The 23454-nt window shown below is 41.7% G+C and overlaps 1 protein-coding gene across 5 annotated transcripts; it reads left to right on the top strand.

Annotated features, from left to right (window-relative positions):
- Nucleotides 1–470: 470 nt before the first annotated feature.
- Nucleotides 471–22064, top strand: scaf11 (SR-related CTD-associated factor 11). 5 transcript variants are annotated; one of them, XM_031753394.2, is made up of 15 exons: nt 471–661; nt 5351–5397; nt 5523–5668; nt 6412–6489; nt 6855–6934; nt 7045–7124; nt 7212–7249; nt 7342–7412; nt 11015–11140; nt 11480–11580; nt 12124–14448; nt 14894–15222; nt 15364–15537; nt 15647–15766; nt 20132–22064. In XM_031753394.2, exons 2-15 carry the CDS (start codon nt 5379–5381, stop codon nt 20225–20227), a joined length of 3783 nt encoding a protein of 1260 aa, XP_031609254.2. In that variant the 5' UTR covers nt 471–661; nt 5351–5378; the 3' UTR covers nt 20228–22064. The 5 variants fall into 5 exon arrangements, with proteins under 5 accessions (XP_031609254.2, XP_039456916.1, XP_031609253.2 ...); XM_039600982.1 differs by having other exon boundaries at nt 6406–6489; nt 7048–7124; XM_031753393.2 differs by having other exon boundaries at nt 6406–6489.
- Nucleotides 22065–23454: the final 1390 nt, after the last annotated feature.

Genomic DNA, 23454 nt, shown 5'->3' with positions numbered 1-23454 from the left:
TTTTTCTAAAGTAGGCGGGCAGAGAAATAGACTACTGTGTAAAAACAGACATCTGTACACTGCTATTATGTTGTTTTCATCAGACTGGACAGAGTTAGTATAAAATGTATCTTTGATAGGACCTGGGACTTTGGACTAACTCTACCACACACACTAAACTTCAGCACTCTGTTTACTGCATCGTGACTTATCATGTGTGCTTGATTGTATGTAAGTTTCATATGTATTTATTCACATTTTAAATTATAATAAGAGTGTTATTATAATTGTGTACTGATTTATTTGGATTAATCATTTGGAGTTATTGGATTAATGAGATAAATCAGCAATATAGGCGACAGTCCTTATAACTTAAAAGAAAGCGTAAGTGAATGCTGAAAAAAGTCTGCCTCCTCATCCACCTGTTGCTGCTTCTCTTTCCATGTAAATGCCAGATAGAAGGTATTCGCTTTGTAATATTCGGCGGTTCCCATAGGGGGCGCCAACGGCACCAACTCGCAGCCCGACTGCAAGACATGTGGCTGGGACTTTCGGAAAGCTACACTCGCTCTTTAGTCCAAAACAATTCCCAGATTGTGTGACTGGTCAGCATTCCCTAGCAGGATTTGCACGCTAAAACGCCGTTTACTAGGCGCAAACCAGCCGCAGCTGCGCTCAAACGGTGAGTAACGACACCTGACGTTAGCTAAGCGGAGCTAGCTGCTAGGAGGCTAAAAGCAACGTAAGCAGGTGCTGTTGTTCAAAGCCGCTAGTTAGCTCTCAGCTAAACTCGCTAGCTAACTTGTGACCTTCAGTGCAATCATCGTGGCTGATATTAAACGGTAGTTAGCCTTATTTACTGCCGTGCTAACAGTCAGCTAGCTCCAAATGTAGCTCTGTTTTTAGCTAGCAGTAGCTCGCTAGCTAACCAACAACAACCGTGTTGTGGCCGTCGTGTTGGCACTGGTTGAACAAGTTGGAGCTAATTTTGTGTCTCCAGCAGCCAGGCCGTACTGGCAAAAACACGCAACAAGCTTTTCAAATACCCCACCTTTTACTGATGCAGTACGACTTTTAAACTAAGTTAGCATTTACATTTAAAGACTGACTTTCAAGCTGCCTTCGGGCTCCGCAGTTAACCGGTATTCCGAGTGGAAACACTTGGAATGGCCTGTGTTGACTTCGTTTGTTTGAATTGTTCAGTATACGGCTGTGGTCTAAGTCCGTTGCAGGGGCTTCAGTTAAAGACATTATAAGTGTTCATATTTGGAGGGTAGGAATATCCAGACTGATTTTGGGTCAGTTATGGGAGACTCTCAGAAGTGTGATGGCCTGGCGGAGTTGGGTTTGTTCACAGTGACTCAGACTGTTAGTTACACTCAAGTGTGCGTTCAGGACATTGAAGCCTGAAGGCTACAAACATTCCTTCAACTGATAGACGCTATAACATGGTTTTGGTCAAAAAGCTTGTCTGTACCTGTTTGTATTGGTTTTAGGCAACTGTTACCCAACCAAGCGTGCCGGAATAAATCAAATCTAAACCATTTCACTTTCACTTCTTGGCCTGACTGCATTACAGTCTATAGTGGTGATTGTAACTAGCAGTAGTAGGTAGGTTAGGTTTGTAATAGTAAAGTAGTGAAAAATTCCCTTATCAGTTCCAAAAATACATCTACCAAGATATCAGCCCAAATGAGCACAACACAGATGAATATTATGGAGTAATTAAAACAAATGGGGATTCCTTGTTGCTTTAATTGTGTCTGTGGGGCCTTTAATGAACCTTTCACTCTCTCACCTGTTGTGGCAAAAAAGTGATTTCCGGTATTTGGGCCCCCCCCCCCCCCCCAAAAAAAATTGCTTGTATTCAGACAGTTGTCACTGACTTGTTGTCCTGTAATTTGTGAAAGCTGTCAAACCCTGTGTCATGAATGATACCAAGTCATTTTGAGCCACAAACAACATTCCTGTCACAAGGTAGAAGCTGCAGTTAGTTTAGTTTTTAAAAGTGGGTTTTATACATCCTTCATTCACCTAAACAGTCTCATTTAAATTAAAAAATGTATTTTATAAGAGTGATCTGACCAAGAGGGCAGCAGAAATTGCAACAAATATAACATAATAGTTGTATAAACATATTTTAAGTGATATATTATCCCTTCATAAACCCTGATGACTACAGTTTTTACCAATATAAGAAAATACATTACACATAAAAACAGAAATCACTTTTTGGCACAATGCCTTTCTCACTAGAATGCTAACAATAAAACTTAAGAGAAATACAAACCTGTACCATGTCACAACTGATAAAACACATTTAGCTTTTGACAGTCCCACCGATATGTTGTTATTGCACTTTTGGGTATCATATTATTATTGACTGAGTTTTGATTGGTTAGTTCTTACAACACTTATTAGAATTTCTGATTTTATGTTGTTAGATAGATTATTGCTTTAATACACATCTTATTTAAAAAAAGATGTGAATTGCAAAAGTAGCTTTTCTACTTGACAGGTGGGACTAAGCTACAATCTTTTTGCAAGAGATACTCAGTTCTTTAATGGTACTCCACCTTTTTTTTTTTTTTAGTTCTATTACAGCAGTAGAGAGGTGTGTTATCTGCGATTAGGTCATATTGTCTGTTAATTACACCCTGCACAGTAGCTATTTTTCTTCTGATAAATTATTTAGTCAGGGATTTCAGCAAAAGTATTGTATTCCCTGTTTAGGAATTATTTTATTGACTGACAAGCAGTTTCATTGGCATGTGAAGCTTATCGCTTTGTTATTTCAAAAGAAATAAAGGAGATAAAATCTGCAGTAGATTGTGGCCCCCAAAAAGGGCACGAGACAAATAAGTTCATGAAAGCAGTTTTCTTTCCTTGGTTAAGAAAAATAACTTCATAGTCTGTAGCCAAGTCAAGAGCAGCCAAGAAATGGGGTCACTACTGTTTATTGATGGTGTGACTGCTGATAGAAGTGGCAGGAGGAGTTGTGAAGTGTACAGAGCTGTACGCTCTGCTCAGATTGCGTCAAATGCTGTAAAACTGATGAGGCAGTGCTTCACAGTGCAAATGGATAATGACCCAAAGCATACTGCAAAAGCAACCCAAGAGTTTGTCAAGACAAAGAAGTGGGATATTCTTCAATTTCATTTAATCATCTTAACGCAACACCTACGGATTACAAAACTGAAGGCAGAGAGACCCACAAACACACAGCAGCTGAAGGTGGCTACAGTAAAAGCCTGGCAGAGTATCTCAGAAGTATTAGGACTATGTATAAAAATGGTTGTATTTCCTAAACAGTTAATCCAGTACTTCTGCTAAACCCCTTGAACTCAAGCAGAAAGTCAGCACTTCAGTCACGTCTTGATTGTATTGTTAAGACTTTAGCAACTTTTCTTCTCCTACTTTACTGCTTCCAATCCAATCCAGTACTTTAACTGTACTCTTAAAAACTGCTTGTGTTATTATTTGAGAGAATCAACTCTCTCAAACTCAAAGTTTTAATCAATAAGACAGTCAAACAAGTTTTGATTGTCTCAGTAAAATTAAAACAACTCAAAAGTTCACAGAAAGTGTCACCATTCGCCCAGTCTCTACAGTTATTAGTGGGATGCACTTAACTTCCACTCCTTATAAATACACCTTGGCTTTGGGATCTGCTTGTACAAAGTACGGATCCCTCTGTGTTAGATCAACAAACTGTTTTCTTCACTGAGAGGAATAGACGATGAATCATTCTTTAATCTGCAAGGCAACATCTGCCTCCACAGGTATGTTTCATTCTGGACCTTTTACAAGAAAATGTAACAAACGTGGAAAAAACTAAGCATAAAAATTATGCTTTATACTTATGCTTAGCATTAAGAGTCCTTACTCCCTTACGCTGTTTTTTTTAATGGTCATGCTTGATTCTCCTTTTTCTGCTGTCTGTTTTGATTAAATATTAAAGGCATGGCCCTTAAATGGTTCCAGTAATTTTTGTCAGATAGGAGTTTTTCTGGCCAGGCTGCGTTTATTTGTGTTTTAGTATCTATTGATTGCTGATTTAGCGATTTAGCACACCTGCTCATGCACGAAGAGTTGAGCTGATACATGAGAAGCGATGACTATGTTAACTGAATTTAATCCAGCTAAGTCAAAGCTTTGTGTTAAGCAGTAAACCTGTGATAATATGATGAGAGAGTGAGAGGGAAAGGGCCATTGACCGAGCTTTTCAGTCATGTTAACTCTCTTGAACACAGTGTTCATTCACAAATTTGCTGCGAAGACACAATAAATGTTTTTGTTGTGTGATAACATGCAAACTCTGCATGCAAACATTTGCTTATGAGGCACCGTTCTCAGACATGGATCGATGCAGAGCCGTGAAAGATGCCAACCTCAAATGAGCCACTGAAAATCGTGGTTGTTGTTGTTCTTTTTAGTCTTGTCAGTCTCATTATAAAGCGCATTGCTTTGTGTGTCTGGAACGCTTTTAGTCCTTGTTTTTTTTGTTTTTGTTTGTTTTTTTCTTCTTCCCTCCTCTGTAAAATGGGACAGTGTTAAAGCATTCTCTTCTCTCTCTCTCTCTCAGCCCTGGAACCAGCTAATGGGCCCTAAAAATATATACAGAACTTTGCAAAAATATGGTGGCAGTGTAAATCACACAAGCTCAGGTTGAAATTTGTCATAACGATTTTTACTTTAGTGTTGCTTATTCTGCAGAATATGTGTTGTGTGAAAGTGGCAGTTTGAGTCACCATGGGTAGACTTGCTGGATTTCCACTAAGCTGATGTTGCATTGACAGATTTTGTTTTTGTGTAAGACTGAATAAATGTGGATTTAAAAGTGAATGTACCTCTTCTAGAAAGAACAGTATTCTTGAATTGTATTGTGCAAAGTCATGTGCAGGATGTTGATTGTTGGCAGCTTCGATCCAGCATAATGTAATCATCCTAAAACGCAAATATACCTGCATGTCTCTATTCTGCAGCGTGAACCAGGTGTGATGTGCACGGTTGATTCCCAGAGAAAACTGAGCTTGGACATCATTGCTTATTTCTAAAATAAGAAAGAGGCTGACCTCAATCTTGTCTTATATTATTTAGAGCCAGGTGGGAGTTTTTCCTCTGCAGTTCATTTGTAATTTTTATTTATTTGTCAAAATTCAAGGGAGCTGCTAGTAGGAGGTGTCTGATAGTTAACTGATAACTAAGGCTGTTTATCTACCATTAACCTTCTGTGGAGGGGAAAAAAGAGATTGTTTTGTTACTGCAAGATACTGAATGTAGCATGTATCTAACCTGATGGTGTCATAAGCTGTGCCCCTTTCTTTCCTATCAGCAACTCTTCATTTCTGTCACCTTCCCTGTGTTGTAGTGGGGATCACGACAGCCAGGGGCCGGACATGATTGGAGCTGGAAGCGGTGAGACATTTTAACCTTCTTTTAGCTGCATGTTCCATAAACATAGCAGACTCTTATTTTTTTAAGACTGATTGGTGTAAGTAAATATTTTTCATACTTGTGGGTCTCCTCTGCGGCGTATACAGGCGGCCAGGGCCCGCCTGATGGGGCAGACGGCGAGGAGGCGGAGAGGTGTCCTATCTGCTTGGGCGTCCTGGCTGGAGGCGAACTCGCCATGCCTGATAGCTGCTGCCATGTCTTCTGCCTCAGATGCCTCCTCACATGGGCAGAGGTGACATTCAGTGTCACTACTATATTAACGTTATCTAAGTGGAAGTGATTTTAGGTCATGTCATGTGTAGTGAACAATTATATATCTGGTCCGTCTGTGAATTAATCACTATATTCTGTCTTAGATCCAGAATGATATTTTAATGAGTATTAGTGCATACTTGGGATGTGAGAAAGCAACCAGTGCCATCAAAGCCCGGTTTGATGTGCTAAAACTGGCTTTCTTTTTGTTGACGTTACCTGCTAGCAAAGACACATATCAGCATAACAGCTTGCAGGCTAACCTTAGTTTACTTCCTCACTAAAGTTGTTGCAGGCAAAATCTTACCTAAAGCTGTATTAATTATTTTTTCTCCTTACGACAAGTTTTTGTTGTGCTGGGTGTTTGTTGACATTAGTGATTAGTGGACTCCATTTTTGAGCTACGTTTAGCTAGTGTTGCTCATCTTTGACACTGGGCCCCGGTCCACATGCTGTTGGAGGAAACCAGGGAAGTTGGGGAAGGTCTGATAATTTTAGTGATGTTTATTCTCTTTAAACTTGGCAGTAAAAAGCCTTAAGTACAGAGGGAAAAGTTCAAAGCTGTTAGCAATGATATTCTTGTGCCAGTACACATGCCAAAAATAGCATTTAGTGATTTCCCTCATGTCAGACTGGAAAAGCCTGTAAGCCTTTAAGCATGCATGCCTTTCATTCGTATTACTGTACTAATGATGTTTTGTTTGCTTTAATTTGAAGCTGCAGATGGCTCCTTCCTGCCCCGTGGATAGAAGACCTTTCAGTCATGTTTACAGATGGGACAGGATTCTCGGCTGTGTGCAGGTCAGTGTGCTGTTTTCTCTGTTTACTGCTGTTGTTTTAAGCTTTGTTGAAATTTCCTGCGCTGTAAAGCTGAGAAACCCGCTGCCTCCTGTTAACGAAAAATATGGAGCGTTATTTTTCTGTGATGTCAGTTTATTTGAAGTGTATTTAAGAAGAATTTTAACAGCTGAAAAAAAAAATTTGGTTGAAGTGGTTTTGAGGTAGCCTGAGATTGACCTAGAAGGTAAAGCCAGCAGTCAAAATTAGTTTTGTTTCCAAGTCACATGTAGGTCAGCTGTCAAGCCACCACACTGCCTCACATGACCTTTGTCTTTATATGTACTTAAAAAGTAAATAAATAAATAAACATGCTTCTATCCTCAAAGGTCCCTGTGAGAAAGCGACTGTCTCAAAGTGATGCTGAGAACTGCTGCTGTAGAAACCCTGAACAAAAAGTCTGTCTCAAGTGAGTGTTAGACTGTTTCTTTCTTAACATTACTGGGTCGCCTCTTAGGCCGGTCCTTGCCGTTTGACTGTGAGTGCAACCAAGAACTGATAAAATGGTTATCTTTTCAGAAGTAAGCCCACAAGAAGGTTGAGACGGCAAAAGGTGGAGAGGACGGCAGATGCTAAAACAAAAGGACTTGTGAGGAAATGTATGCTAGAGCGCTTCTGCCCCAGAAATGTGGCTAGCCTTTTCTCGCATTGTGTCAGCAATCTCACGTCTTTAAATGTGTTTCCAGGTAACGATGAGGATCCCTCCTCACTGAGCAGAAAAAAGGTAACTGCTTTGTTTTTTTTATCTGTCCCACACGCATGTTTCACTGTTAGGTTTGATGTCACTGTTGATTCTTTGCATTTCTCTCTCTTCAGGTGAGAGGAACGGACTGCTGTACGTGGTCACCTCCTCCCTGTGTTTCATTAGTCACGTCAGCACAGGACGTGTAAGTGACACTGATTTAATGAAATAATATGTTAGTATTTTTTTTATAATTTGTACTCTTTGTCAGGATTTTTTTTAAAAGGTGCTTACAGCGATCATGTTTAAAGTGCGCTCAGTCGACCAGTTGGAGAAGTCAAAAAATTGGGTTGAATTCTAAACATAGTAGGTGGATCTTTAAAAAGTTTTATGGTATTAAACACATTAACATTAAAAGTTATTAGTGGAGTCACTGCACAAAACTCCAGCACACAGTGCCTCCTCGACATATCACATGCATTAATGTCTTGCTGTTTTAGAAACAGGCCAGACTATGTTTCACATTCTATGTCAGTAAGGCTTTATTGATAGGACAGCTCTGAATCATGGTTAACTTCATTCACCTGCAGTGATGAATTATTGTGCTAACTGTGCACTATTAACATGTCACCTAAACAACCAAAGGTTGACTTTTTATGTGTAAGCAGGATTAACTGTAAGAGTAGACTGATACATTGTAGCTTAACAGTTTTAGCTCATGTCTTTAAAAAAAGAAAAAACTTAAAGTACGAAATTCTCGATGCTGGCAGAGGGTCTCCTGAGACTGCAGTGTATAGATGGAAACCCTGAAAAATCCTGAAAAACCCTGAAAACGATAAAGAAAACATCCTTACCAACTCCGTCAGTGGAACTGCTTTATTCCCGTGGTTTTCAACCCACTGGGGTAAAGCCACTGAAGGTGGAAACATCAGGGAAACTAGGATGAATAAACATTGATTTTGTAAAGTGCTGACCTAGGGCTGCTCAATTAATCGAATTTTAATCTCGATTACGATCTGGGTTTTCAACGATCATTAAAAATGACTGAGCCAATTATTAGCACCTCCCTCGTGCTTTACTCTTGCGCTGCTCCGTGTGGCAAATCGAGCGCACCTCTCTGCGTTTCGAACACGCGTCACAACAATTAAGAGGACCCGAGGGAAGCTCGGAAAGCTAAGCAGAAGTTATTTGGAGAGGAGAGGATAATGGCTGCTGAAGAAAGAATACCGTTGGTTGAAAAGAGGTAAAACGACTTCAGTGGTGTGGAAACCAATGTTCCCTCTAAGCTGCGCACGTGCGCAATTGCGCACTGCTGGCACGGTCTCTCTGACAGAAAATCTGCGTTGCGCACAAAAAAAATCTAACCTGAATTGAAATTAAAATTAAAACTTTAACAATTCTGTTTTGCAGCGTTAGTCAGTGAGTGACTGGCTGCTCCTGTATGGGATTAGAACGATGCCACCTTATCCTATAGTCCAGCCAATAATGCGATTCACATTCGTATATACGCAGCCAATCAACGTTGTTGACAGGCTATGACAGCGTCCTTATGTGCCGACACCGGTGTTTTAGCTAGCAAAGCGGCGTGGCTGATGTGCAGTGAAGCCACATTAATGACAACGTGTACAACCATTGGAGATGTGAGCAGGACAGACGGAACAATTGACGGAAAAAGTGTGGACTTTATACCAGGTTTTTAATTGTGTTGATAGGCCACGTAAAACCAGAGTTATGATAAAAATATATGCAATGTTTGGTTTTCTTCCTGAATACTATCGTTGTTTATATTTACTGCAGGAAGAAACGGTAAAAATGGCGTTTTATAAGGAAAACGCTCGAAAGCACTCTCCACCTGTGAGCAAAAACAAAACCAAAAAACCCCCCACCCTTTCCTATTGGTCGAAAAAAGTACGGTGTCGACCAATCAAAAAATGATATGGCAACGTGGCATCTAGTTGTTAAGAAACGGGGGGAAGTTTTAGGAGTGACGGCGGTGTTCTGAGATGTGAGAGATTTGAGACGTTTAGCGCAAATCTTGTGTAGTTAGTGTGTAGTGTAGTCAATAGTTTTGTGTGTGTCAGAACAATGAGGCGGCTGCTGAATGTTACAGGTGTTACAGCAGTGATACATCTCCTGTTGTCAGGCCTGCAGGTATCAGGCTGTTGTTCTCCTTTATCTCATAGTGGACAGAAATTATTTTTTGGAGTGGCACAAATAATTTGTGTGGCATCAGATTTGATGCAGAACAGCTGATTGTTCTGTAAATAGTTTGACATGTTTATTTAAAAAAAACGCCTTGGCTGCATTAAAAAAAATAAATATCTGCAAAAAACTTTGTTTGCCAAACTGAGTTACTTTTTTGAAGTAGTAACTATATAATTAATTGCCCAACATTGGTCATTATATACTGTATTTTGCAGACAGAGAGTTATAGGACTCTCCCAGACCACAGACTCATACTCATAATACAAGTCAGAGCTTTATGAAAAAAAAAAAAGAAGAGAAAGTTGTGTTTTCAAAATTGGAGTTCAAGTTATTTTTACTTCCAATAGTGTTAACATACTACACAGGTCATGAACAGGATTTTTTTTTAAATTTTCATTGTAAGTGGGCTAAAGCAGTTAATTAAAAGTAGTCTAAAATAAATGTAAATGCTGTAATTTGATTATTTTGATAAACCATGTAACTTGGATGAATTAGATGCTGGCGTGACCACAGTGCACACGTCTGATGTCGCTCACAGTGGTCCAAGGGATCGCTCAGGGAGTTTGTGTGTTCGCTCAGACACATGAAAAATTTGAGGGAACATTGGTGGAAACATTATGGGTTCGTGGAGTCAGACGTGGATCAAATATTGTGCAGTATTTTGAAGTTCACTAAACATAGATGTTTACATTTTTCATTTATTTTTTATATTGCAAACATTTGCACTGTAATCAGTATTTGCACACTATTTTAGATTATTTTTTGACAATCTTTAAAGCCATTATTCAATACATTGTTATTGTTAAATAAATATCGTCAAATAATCGAGATCTCAATTTCAGTGAAAATAATCGTGATTATCATTTTTGCCATAATCGAGCAGCCCTATGCTGACCTTCAGTTCACTGAAATTTGACTTCAGGCAGACATACCAGAAAAAGTTGGTGTTTAATGACACTCCTGAAGAAAACCACAACTCGTGGTGGTTAAAGCTGGTGCCTGAAAGCGTTTCTGAAACTCTCCGCGCTGTGTGGAAGATTTTTCGGTTCGGATATCGTTTGGAGCCACAGTGATTTTTTTTTTCTTTTCACACTGATAAACAAGTTGGAAAAATGTTGTTAAATTTAACCACATACTTTAGCTTCTTGCTTTTATTTTTGAACTATCATCAGTGTATTTACATGGAAATTAGACAGATGTATTTTACGTTTGTGTTTCCATGGCGATCTTGGTCATCACTGCATCATAAAGTGGTGTTGAGGAGCACTTAAAAAGTCAGGGATTTAACTTGTCAAATTAGCTGTAAGTATAGACATCAGCAGTGTTCCTTTACCTTTTTTTTTTATAAATATAAAGTCTGCTTCTTCTAAGAATAGGTAACATCAAATAATTGACAGATTACAGTTTAGACCTAACTTTAACTGTAGAAACCTGTTCAGAAGCAGGACGGCAGGTCAGATGGGTAAATCTGCTTCTGAACATGAGATATTTTGGGTACCTGGGAACCATTTATTTTGGACTATAACTTTACATCTGAAATTCAAATTAGTGCTGTGTAGAAAGCACTTTTGTAACTCTTACCCTGCTTTCACTGTCCTGCAGTGCAGATCCCGAGTGGCTGGCAGAAGATATACCATATGACACTGGACTCAAGCAGTGCAAGCCCCAGGTGCAGCACTGTCCCTGGCTCTCTCCTGCTGCTCCCATCCCTGCTAATGGCACCTCAAGGTAATAAAATTCCCACTGCTGTGACCGTTTTCACAAACTGACAACGTCTTTCATTAGATCCTATCCACAGCCTCAGTTTGACACTCGTGGTTTAGTCTGTCAGTCAGCGCACACAAGTAATTGTCCTGAGTATAAAACACAGGAGGTTTAAAACTACACACTGAAATGTTTGGTAAATTCTTGAAGAGTTTGTTTTGGTAACATTGATTGGGGTCCATTCAAACAGGACATTAGAATGAGTTCTTCTTTGGGTTTTTGGGAGTTTAAAATTGTGCAAAAGTAAGAATGAAGAACGCACTGAGATAAAAGCTGACCTCTAGCTGTTTGTTGGTTTTACAGGCAGACTTTCCATGGAACCAGTTGGAATCACAACACGTTTCCATTTGGATTTGGGTCATTTCCACTTACCTCCAGTTCACCGTTCACCCCGAGCAACTTTGGTGAGACACATCGGACACAGTTGACTTTTTTCTATGATCATGGTGAACATGTCTCGTTTAGTTAGACTAGTACTTTTATAGCGTTCCATTCGTACACATGATACAGAGCTTTATTCTTTTCTGTTAAATGTTTATGTAAATAGTGCCTTCACTGTCACACAGTGATGGCAATATGGATTTCAGTTTTTTTGAACCACTGACTTTAGTGGATAACCTGCTCTGCCCCCACATTTAATGTTTGCTATTAAGTTCAAACACTTTGTGTTAAAAGGGAGTTTTTCCTTCCCACTGTTGCCAAGTTCTTTCTCATAGGGGATTGTCTGTTTGTTGGGGTTTTCTGTTTAATGTTGTACGGTCTCTAGGTGACTGTAGTGACTGTATGGATGGATGAAATGTAGAAGAACCATTAAAGTCTTGAACTAGATATCAATAAGAAGTAAAATCAAATGACTGTATTCAAATGACAGCTGCTGTTTATAGGAAACACTGGACCAAAATAATGATGAATCACAGGCTTCTATAACCAGTCTCTCTCCCGTGTAGTGTTTCAGGGTGTTGTCTGCGCCATCACGTGTCCCAAAGGAGGAGAGAAGAGAGGTGGCCGAGCTTCAACCTCCAAAGCCCCCACCAAAGAGACAGAGTCTCTACCGTCGAGGCGATCAGGACGCAACAGCAGCAAAACTCAAGAAGAGACTCCTGCATCTGACCCTTCAACACCTCCACAGTCCAGTTTGTCAGACTCCGACTCATCTGCTAGCCAGTCCACAAGGCCTGGCAAGGCTTCTCAGGTGCCGGCCAAGAGGAAAGGGAAACGAGTAACAAACCGAAAGGCTAGCGGCAAACGGAAAGCTACAACGAGAAAAAAAAGCTCTCCGGAAGTTGTTAACAGTCCAGCAGCTAGCGAGGAGGAAGCACAGGAGGACGCAGTGGAAGAGGCATGTGAGGAAGCGCAGGAGGAAGCACAGGTAGAGGCACAGGAAGCATCACAGGAGGAGGAAAATGACGTGAGTCAAAACAGGGAGGAGGAGGAGGAGGAGGAGGAAAAAGAGGAAGATAAAACTGAACAGGAGCAGGATGGAAGTCACTCAGAACAGCAGCAGTCTGACGCTGAAGATAGTCTCAATGAGGAACAGGATGGTTTCAATTCCTCTGATGAGCAGGGAGCCGGAGGAGCTATGAATGATGTGGGACAGGAGAGTGAGGAAGCTCAGGAACAAAGTGATGAACATGAGCAAGAAGAGAAAGCCGACGAAGGTGAGAGTGACGTCTCATGTCCCTCAGGGTCAGCTGTTAGCAGCCCTGGTTTGTGCTCCGAGGGAGTTGAGAGCAAAAAAGAGGAGGAAGAGCAGGCCAGTCCAGTTTCCTCTGGAGAAAAGCATCCAGAGGAAAGGACTTCGCCATCCCCGTCCCACTCCCCCACCCAGAATGATCTGGAAGAAGCAGTGTCTCCACAGTGTGACGAGCAGGCGGTGCAGGATGATGAAATGGACATTTGTGCAGAGTCAGAAGATGCCAACAATGAAGAATCTTCAAAGGAAGTGAAGGCTGAATCATGTGGGAGTTTAGCACAACCTGGTTCTCCCTCTGCTCGAGAGGAAAATGTAGCTGACCAAGAAGCGAAAGCTTCAGAGGTCATTGAGGCAGAAATGCTGGCATCAAAAGAGCATTCAGGAGTCGACAAGTCTGTGGAAGGGTCCAAGGATGACACAAGTGTTGTCCCCATGGACTGCAGTTCACCCACGAGCGAGCATGGGAACAGCCCCGTTTTGGAACTTCTGAGTGAGACTGCTTCCCCTGCTCCTGCAGAACCACCTCCTACAACTTCTGAAACCCACGTCGCCAAAGATGAAGGCGCCAAGGACAAAAGGGAGAGAGACAGGAGCCAAGAGAGGAAGAATGGCAAGCAGCGGAGATCTCGCTTCCACTCTCCAACTTCCACGTGGTCACCTAAGAGGGACTCAAAGAGAGAAACATCCAGGCGTTCGCGCTCACGGTCTAGAGAACGGGATAGCAGCCCTTCCCCGAGGCGCTCTTCACGGGCTCGCAGCAGAGAAAGAGACAGGGACCGGGATGGAGACAGAGACTATTCTAGGAGAGATCGTAGTCGGGACAGAAGGAGGCGACGGTCCCGCTCAAGATCCCGGTCAAGGTCCCGGTCTAGATCTCGATCTAGAACAAGATCACACAGACGAGGGCCCAGCCCTGAATGGTCGACATCTAGAGAGCAGTCTCCTCAGAGGAAGGAGCGTAGAGGCTGGAGATCTGGAGCCGGTGGTGGGTCTGGCAGTGAAGGACGGAGGTATCATGGCAGTGCTGGCCACTTTGAAAATGGTGTTCCTGCAGAAAGTTCTCCTGATCGCCAGAGCTCAGACAATCCCGATTGGGTTACAGAAAAGACTCGAGGAGATGCTGATGGAAGGAACCGGGACTTCGGGTACAGCAGCAGCTCACGCTGGGAAGACCATCGTGGAAGTGGTGGGAACCGAGGAGAACCACGAAGCCGAGGGGGCCCTGGAGGGTTTGAACGTGGCCGGGGCGGAGGACGTGGTGGTGGCAACCGCAACTTTTACAACCAACAGGAAGAAATGTCTGACAGCCGCTGGCAGTCCAGGAACAACTTCTCAGGTACAGGCAACAATTCAGGGAACGACGCATACAGTCGCTTCAATGAAAACCGAGGCGGCGGGCGCAGGAAAGAGCCTGAGCCAGGCGAGCCTATGGTCGACCGCTCAGGCTGGTCCTCTGCATCCAGCTGGGCTGTCAGGAGGACACTGCCTGCAGATGTTCAAGACTATTACTCAAAAAGGGAGAGAGGCCCAGGCACCTGGAGCCGGCAGGAGGAAGAGCAGCAGCCACCAGCTGCAGCAGGTGAGACCTCTTTATTTTGTCGCTACACCTCCAAAAAATCAGGCATCACTGTGTTGTCTGCACTGCAGAGTTGAAAAGTAAAGAAGCATGCTATACATTATGGTGGTATGTGTTGAATATTGTCTTCGAGCCAACGAGAAGATGATAATTTTAGTTCAAGTGTGAGGAGAGAACAACTAGAAATTACCCCCAGGTACCTGCACTCTATTCGATTTAGAGGAAACGGTGATTTCTTTGAAGTTAATTTATTCCTTTGAAAGTCTCACAGCATCTATTTTTGATATAAGGGGGCTCTTTTCATTCTGCCTTCTGCGAATCCTCTCCTGCACTTTTTTATATAAACCTACATGAATAAGCACAGACGGAGTTTATTTAGCCTCTCACACATGATGATTCACTGTCCCCTCACATTTTTTCATTATTATTTGTGGTCCTTGTTCTCCAGATCCTCCAAAAAGCGATCCTCCTCTCCAGGCAGTCCCGGGTAATGCTCCGGTGCCTCTGATGAACGTGATTCCACCTCATCCTCCGCAGCTTAATGTTATTCATCACTACCCCATGCAGGCCCCACGAGGAGCCCTGCCGGTCAGCTTGCAGCCTGCAGCACCCTATGCCATGCCTCCTCAGGTCCCCATGCATCTCCACCCTGCTGTGCCGCTGCTGCAGGTGCCCGCTGTGGGTGCTCAGGGCCTCCCACCTCCTCCTCCACCACCTCCACCAATGCAGCAAGGCAGCCAGACGGCAGCAGTTCAGCCAGACGGCCATGCTGCACAGGTGTGGTAGTCTTGGGCAGGATTAGTTTCCAATTCCTGAATGTCTAATGTTTTTATTTATTTATTTTATAAATGGGCACAATAACTGTCTCCAAGCAGTTCTCCCCATAATTCTCTCTGTGATTTTTCCATTTTGTATTAGATGGCCAATACCAAGGTGAGTTTTGTGAAACCAGCCCTGCTTCCAACCCCAACCAAAGCTGGGGTTGTAGCAGTTACACAAGGACAGCCGGCATCAAGCCAGGCCCTGCCATCCTCTACAACTCAGCCCGGCCAGCATAACAAGGCCCAGGCTGACAGCTCCAAAAAAGAAAAGGTAACCGGTCTGTCACTCCATCAAAGGTCATTCAGTAAAGTTTTTTTTCTTCTCTCCCCTTTTCTGTTGGTTGTCTTTTGCATAATCCACGTTCCTCTTACTGTTGCAGAAACAACAGATCCAAGAGAAAGCTATAAATGAAGTGAAGACAGCCATCAAACCATTTTACCAAAAGAAGGAGATTACAAAGGAGGAGTACAAGGAGATTGTGCGCAAGGCAGTAGAGAAGGTAAATGCTCAATTTCTTTTATGCACCTTTTATTGTCACCTGCATTTTTAATGCAATCAGAGCCCAATACACTAAGCATAGATACCACCATAGGAACCACATGTGTAGACATCTGATTCCTTAAAATGGTATAAAATCTTTTTTTTAAAGAGACAGAAAGGTTAGCTTATGTGCTGCTTTGTAGCCTATAGAGGATAATCTTGAACCGTGGACATAAAAGAGAATTGATCTGTTTTGAAGCCTCTAATCTGGCCCCTTTTTAATTGTGACCATTGGACAGGAGAATGGAGTAGCATGCTAATTCTAGTGGTAGCTGGCTTTCTTACTTGGTAAGATTTATGTAAGTCAGTTAGCCAGTCTTTCTTTCTGGCCCACAGAATGACCCTGATTTGAAATAAACTATCAGCTGAGCCGGTGAACTTGTCAGAAAAGTGTTTGCTGAGGTCACACAGGATGAGAGCTAAGTGCTGGTGCCCTCTGGTGGTCATAGGAAAGACTACAAGTTTAAGGCACTTCTGTAATTTGCTTGATATTAAACAGGATGCCAATTTGGACTGGCAGAAAATAAGCTTAGACCAGAATAAGCACTTATTTGGGAGAAAACTTAAAAGGCCCAACCAAAGTGCTGGTACAACTGAATGCTGAAGAAGGTTAATGCTTGCTTCATGGTAATGTGGTTGTTGTTGTTTGTGTGGGTATTTGCCTACTGTGAGCCTATGCAGAGACTCTCAGAATAAACCCAACAGTATGTAGCTCGACTGTGTGGGTCGAATGGAACAGGGAAGGGAGCGACAGCATGAGAAAAACATCAAAGGTCAGATACAGCATGAACACCAGAGACAGTGTCTGCAGTGGACACTTTTACTTGACTTCTGCTCTTCCAGCACCAACATGAATATCCCACCAACAAGCTGTAACACATACTTTGTACACTACCTCCTTGTAGCAACAGAGCTCTCTGCAGACAAACGCGAAGCCTGTAACTGCCTGCAGTTTGCCAACGCTGTCAGTGGAGGAATATGTAGAACCACTGAGGGGCACGGCCTTTAAATTATATTGAATACAGACACCTAGCTGTGTGGTAACCAGGTGTAATGTTCACACAAACTCTGAGAGCAACTAGCCTGTTATTGTGTGAATGCCTCAAAGGGCATTCACACTATTGAGTTCCTGTTTCTCCTTATTGTGTGGATGCCCTCAAAGGCATCCACACTATTGAGTTCCTGTTTCTCTTTAAACTTTATTCTTCAAGTTGCTCCCCCGTTTTTTGGCACTTAACTACTCCCTCAGTTTTCAGCCGATTTTCTCCGTTCAAACTCGCCATTCATTTCAATGGGACTCTTTTTTTTGTCCCATTGAAATGAATGGGAAAGTTCCACAATTCTGCTAAAACTTGCTTGTCTTTGAAACTTAACTACTTCCTCATACTTTCACGTAGAAACTCCATTCAAACTTTAAAACGTTCTCAACTTATTGGGCTATTCATGTATGATTCAGCTTTTTCATATCTTCTACCGTTTTAATCTTATCCCTCTTTAAGTTTTCAGTTGCAAAATTGTGATTTTTCAGAAAATACATGCGTTGTTATGGTTGCTATGCAATTAACTCAGAGTGGACAGTGGAACATTGTGAATTTTCTCTTCATGTCCGAACAACTTCTTGGTACGCGCTCAATTTCCACTCAACCCCCACAAATTATACATCAAAACCTAGGTATTTTTGCTGGCTTTCAGAAAATGTCACTGTCATTGTTAGGGATGGGTATCGAAAACCGGTTCTTGTTGAGAACCGGTTCCCACTGTTTCAATTCCTTGGAATCGTTTGCCATTTTTGCAAACGATTCCCTTATCGATTCCAGTCGCCCCGAATGACGTCACCACGTTGCAGAGCGTCGGAGCGTACCTGGCAGGAAACACGGCGCCTAAGCAGCTCAAACGCTCAAAAGTTTGGTTATACTTTACCAGAACGGATGACAACAGGGCAACTTGCAATACTTGCAAAGTAGATATTTCATTTAAGGGAGGAAACACTACGAATATGCAAAAGCATTTGCTCACAAAACACGCGATGAACTTAAATGAATGTCTTTAATTCCGCTCCGGACTCGTGAATCTCAACCCAGCAGCAGCGGTTTGCACATCCTCTCCCGTTAATGCGGCAGGTAAATAATCAACTAACAGTGCATATTATGTTAGCGCGATCTGCTTTATTACAAAACCTGCCATTACTGTGCATTTAGGTGACCGTGATGAGAGAGACAGACAGAGTCTGGCTGGCGCTCGCTGGCAGTTGTCGCTGCAGTCCACCGGTAGCGTCTCTTTTCAGGCCCGCATGTCACCGAGCAGTGACTAAGTTTGTGGTCAAAACCTTGCAGCCATTTGCCACAGCAGATGGTAAGTGAATGTGTTTAATTGTAGGCAGGGACATTACTGAATATTCTTGTGTAATTGCTACAGAATAATTTGTGTTATACTTTGTTATTGCTACAGAAGAATATTTATTTTATTATTTTACATTTACAATTTTCCCCGGGGACCCTGTGACACCCCATTGAAGAGCCATAGGCTGGATCTCTTAAGATCTCACTGTTGGGTTTATAAGGCCATGTTACTCCTAAATTTCTATCTTGTTCAAAGAGAAGATATAAAACAAAATTCTAAGCTAATCGACCTTAGTGTTCTCTTTTTAAAAATAAGAATCGATAAGAGAATCGATAAAGAATCGAATCGTTAAACAGAATCGAAAATGGAATCGGAATCGTTAAAATCTTATCAATACCCATCCCTAGTCATTGTTGTGGGAGTTACAGATTTTTTGCAAATCTCCTCAGAGCAACGCAAAGTCTGAAAACTCTCCATAGACAGTCAATGGAGAGTTTGTTCAAAGTCACCGCTGGAACTCTCTAATGAGAGGCATTTTCAAATCGTCATATCTCCTTAACAAAGCAAAGTTAAGACATGAGGCTTGTGCCAATTCATCTTCAGACACTGCTGACACTTATGGTCGAAGCAGTTTTTACAGTCATCTTACCGTTGAGCCATAAATTACGTTTGTTTGAGGGGTGGAAATCTGTCCTCCTCTCAGTTTTCAAACTCTGAAAATGAAGCCGTTTCTTCTCTCGTTATGTCTCCGCGACGGAGGTACATAGAGCCATGTAAATCGCAGGGACAGTTCACCAAAGTCTGCTGATTCACCCGGTACAAGAATTATGCTTCTATCCCACCTAGTTTTTGAGTTACATGACGTTTTGTAACAGCAAAAAATGGTGGTTTTCGCCTCCCACCGTGATCTAATTCTGACTGCTCATCACCCTGTTTTCCAGGCGCCCACTCTCTGCCAGTGGTGCGATTGGTAATGAAACGGATCTTCAGACCAAAGGTCGTGGGTTCGATTCCACCTTGTCCAATATTTTTTTTTCACTACAAATTGATACACTATCACAGACCTGTAATTCATATTGATAATTTATTACAATTCTGCAACGTTTTATGATTTTAGCAGCTTTTCTAATATGGACCTCAGATTCTTGTTAACGCTCCATGGCAGAAATACAAGTACACAGCCTGATGAAGCAGACAGAAGCTGTACCTCTGATTGGTTCAGCAATTTCACCTCTTATCAGCACAAATCTCAGCCTCTTCTGCTGTTTTTATTAGAATTTTCAGCTTTTTCACCTTTTTTCAGTTACGTGAGAACCAGTTTGGCTCAATGAGTAGCTGAAAAATGTCAGCCTCTTCTGCTGTTTTAGCAGGATTTCAGAGTTCAGCTTTTTCACTTGTTATAAGCACAAGTTTCAGTTTCTTTACCTCATTTCACAACAAAGTTCTTCCTCTTCACCTCTTTTCTGCTAATTTCAGCTTCTGCTCCACAGTGCACATTTTTCCTCTCATCATATCTTTGTTTGTGACCAGAACTCATTTGGGTCAGAGGGTTGAGCAGCTGCCGTGAGACCCGGTGGCAGAGGTTCGAATCCTTCCTGTGACAGTTGCCACACATGTTCCCTGCTTGCATGCGCTCTGCTTTCTTGACACTCTCCAGTGTATCCTTACACATACAGCCATCTTCAGCAAGGACTTCTGCTTCCACACCTCTTTTCAGTAGATAATTCTGCTTTTTCAGTTGTTTTCAGCAGATTCCAATGCGAGGCATTCACACTGCATTTTCGCATAAAATGCAACTTTTTCTAGTTATTATTGTTATCATTATTGAGTGTATTTGCCAACAGTTGCTGCTAACATTAGATGTTTTTGGTTTTGTGAAGGCCAAATAAAAGCCTGCTGCTTTTTAAAGCGAGCGCATACAGACTGTTACATTTAAGGATCAGTATTTCCTGACTTTATGTGTTTGGCTTTTCTTCCACTTCAGGTGTGTCACAGCAAGAGTGGGGAGGTGAACTCTGGTAAGGTGGCCAACCTGGTGAAGGCCTACGTGGACAAATACAAGCATGCCCGCAAGAAATGAAACGTCGCCCTGCTGCTGAGGTGGCAAAAGCCCTCAAAGACCCATTGAGCTGCTCAAGTGCAATTTCTTCTCCTTGGAATTTGGCCTCCGAGCTGAAAGATGATGGAGAGCCAGCTTTTTTTTTCCCTTTTCTTTTCTTTTTTTGATATCTCTACCTTTTATTGAATGATGAAGATTTTTTTCTATAGATTTTCATATTTTGTCAGAAAAGAACAACCCAATCAGAAATTGTAATGCAAGAGCCCTTTATTTTGCATAGATCATGTGACTTGGGAACTACTGTAAAGAGCGCAGGCTAGTGTGGGTGGGTGGGGTGGATGCTGTTAAAGATTCACCGCTCAGTGAACGACATTTCCAGGGTGCCGGCTGGTACAACGAACTCTCTGTTAGGGCATCCTGATCGCTTCTGAACTGAGTATTGTCAGTGTCCTTTTTTAAATGTTAAATAATATTTCAGATGAGATCCTAGTTTATTGCCTTTATCAATCTGTGTGGCCCAGTGATGGGCTGGAATCTGATGAACGTGATTGTAATCAGGGCCCTGATTGGACCCAAACTGGGTTAACCAATCAGCAGTGAGTGTATAATGTGAGGTGTAGCTCCTGGGTGGGAGGGGGTAGTTTAGAAGCTCCACCCCCTTGCTTGAATGTGTAATAAGTGTCTGAGTATACATGAACTGTGGAAGCTATCCAGAGAGTAGTTGAATAAATTAGCTGCCTCCTAACGTGCTTCTGTGTGTTTGTCACAGGAGTTGCATGAAGGACTTCCTGTTAGGGTGCTGGGTAAGATTTAATTGCAGGCTACACGGTGTAACATGAATCTAATAAACAATATCAAGTTAGATATATGTAGAGTGACCAACAGCGTTGGTGTGTTCATGGTGGTTGGAGAACAGCGTGACCAAAAGAGAAATGCTCTTTTTCTTAGGTTTCTTTTACAGTACTGTGCAAAAGTCTAGAGCCAACAATGTATTAAAACGTGTAGACATACATGGATACATACAGGGTCTAAACAAAAAAACTGACAGTCTGACTGTTCCAGTGTCTTTTTCTGTTTTCTGTCTTTGCTTTTACTGTATTAGCTGTGTTTGGGATCGTCATCATGATGGAACAGGAAGCTGCTGACAGTCGGATTCTGTAGATGGTATTGCATGGTGGATGAATATATATATATATATTTGTGTGTTCATAATTTCATCAATTTTGACAACATCACCAACACCACTGGCTGACAAGCACCCTAAAACCAAAGCCTCCCTCGTGTTTTACACATGGTTGTAGACACTCACTGTTTTATCCTGTCTGCGCTTAGAGACAATAATTTAAAGCAGGAATGTGGAATTCACATCTCAATAACACCTGATTTTCTGTCCAGCTCTTGAGTAATTTGGCAGTCTTTTCTCCCTGTTTTCCTTCCCTGTTTCTAATGAGGTGTAAGTGAACAGTAGACGGATGGATTTTTATTGTTCGGACGTGACTTTCAGATACTGTTCATCTGCTGTAGATCATTTTTTAGGCTTTCCTTAAGTCCTCTTTGGCTGCTTTTGTTCTCCACATGTCAAGTTTCCTCATATTTGTAGAAGGACACACTGAACGTCTGTGTACCCTTATATCGACTGGGATTTGCCAAATTTTCAGCTACTAGCGATGCTATTTTTCCTGGGTTTTTTTGTTTTGTTTTGTTTTTTTTGTCTTTTTTGTTTTGTTTTTTTTGGCTGTCAAATGGTTTCATCTTTTCAACTTTATAGATACACTAAAGAAATTGGGGAAAAATGTCTTTTTGCAACAGGCTGCAAGTATCTAAGTGCTTGAGGAAGTTAAAATGAGTTCTTTGCTAAGTTGTCTGTTACTCTGTAGACACAACACTGGTTCATCCCTTGAGTTATGCTTGAATAATTCATATGTCAGTGTTAAAGCATTCCTCTGAAAATGGTCAGGTACAAGGACTGGACTGACCTCTGCAGTGCTGTTGCTAATGACTGCTTTTAACAAAATTACAATGCAGTCTGGCTCTTTGGAAACAGGATTTCTGCACAGTATTGTAAAACAGTCACACATGACCGTCGTGTTAAACCCACTATTCTTTCACATTAATGTTCATGTTTAAGATTAAACATCCCAGTTTGCACGATTACGACACATTTTTGTTTCCCATCCAGACATAAACACGTTGAAGATGCACCTCTTTCATTTAGACATGCAAACAAATTGAGTCTTAACTCTGCTATCATCCAATTCATGTGTTAGGCACAGTGACCATTTTTGACTGATTTTACACAGAGTTCCTTCCCCTGAACTACAGACTGGCTCAGTAACAGACAGACTCATATTAAAGTCGACTCATCCCCAAAAAGAACAAGAAGAAAGCATGTGGAGGACGAGGACCAGCCTGAGATAAGAGTCCTGCTGATGACAGGGCATCTGTTCATTGAACAATGTTTACATTTTTTGTTTTTTTGTTTTTTCAGGCCGGCATCATTTGTGTACCTAAATTGTTACAAATTCACAAATTCAGGTAAGAAAATATTCATGAAATCTGCATTTGTGGGTGACCTTCTGTAAACTCTGAGCACATGTTTGAAGGAGAGAGGAGTATCTACAACTATGAGCCACAACTCTGGTCTTTTCCCCCCCAATTTGTGCTTAAAAAATCACAGTGAAACCCTGCAAATATCAGAAACGTATCCTCTGGACTTTCAGTTACGATGGCAGATTGACCAGCTGTTAAAGGTATTCTTGCATCAGAATGAAGTTTCATTTTGACCTGCCCCTTAAAACTATGCAGCGTACACACCCCACAAATCCTGAAATTAAGTCTCAACAAACTTGAATAGCTTCAGTAAAACAAGTTGCAGTGAAAAACTCGTCTTCCTTGGCCTACACACACACACACTCTGAGAGAGCGCTTAAGCCAACTGAATTATTGGTGCCATGGATTTAGCAGTTGAATCTCGGTGTCTGATCCTTGGAGCACAAAGTCAATCTCCATCGGCTTTGGCAAGCTGGCATTTCAGCTCTGCAGAAATCTTTCTCTGGAGAAATAAACTAAAACTCAAAATTATCTGAGCTGACTGCTTCATTTTTAAAAGACAGCAGAGTTGAAGTCGTCTCCATGTGAACAAACACTCACTTTGTTAAATACTAAAGAATCTGAAAGACTTGTGTGTGTGTGTGCCTTTTTTTTTTTTAAAACTTTTTTTATTTGAATTAAACACTGCCCCCTACAGG

Source organism: Oreochromis aureus, linkage group 17, assembly GCF_013358895.1.
Source record: "Oreochromis aureus strain Israel breed Guangdong linkage group 17, ZZ_aureus, whole genome shotgun sequence".
Classification (NCBI taxonomy): Eukaryota; Metazoa; Chordata; class Actinopteri; order Cichliformes; family Cichlidae; genus Oreochromis; species Oreochromis aureus.
The sequence above is the reverse complement of the archived record's forward strand: the minus strand, read 5'-3'. Positions and strand labels throughout refer to the sequence as shown.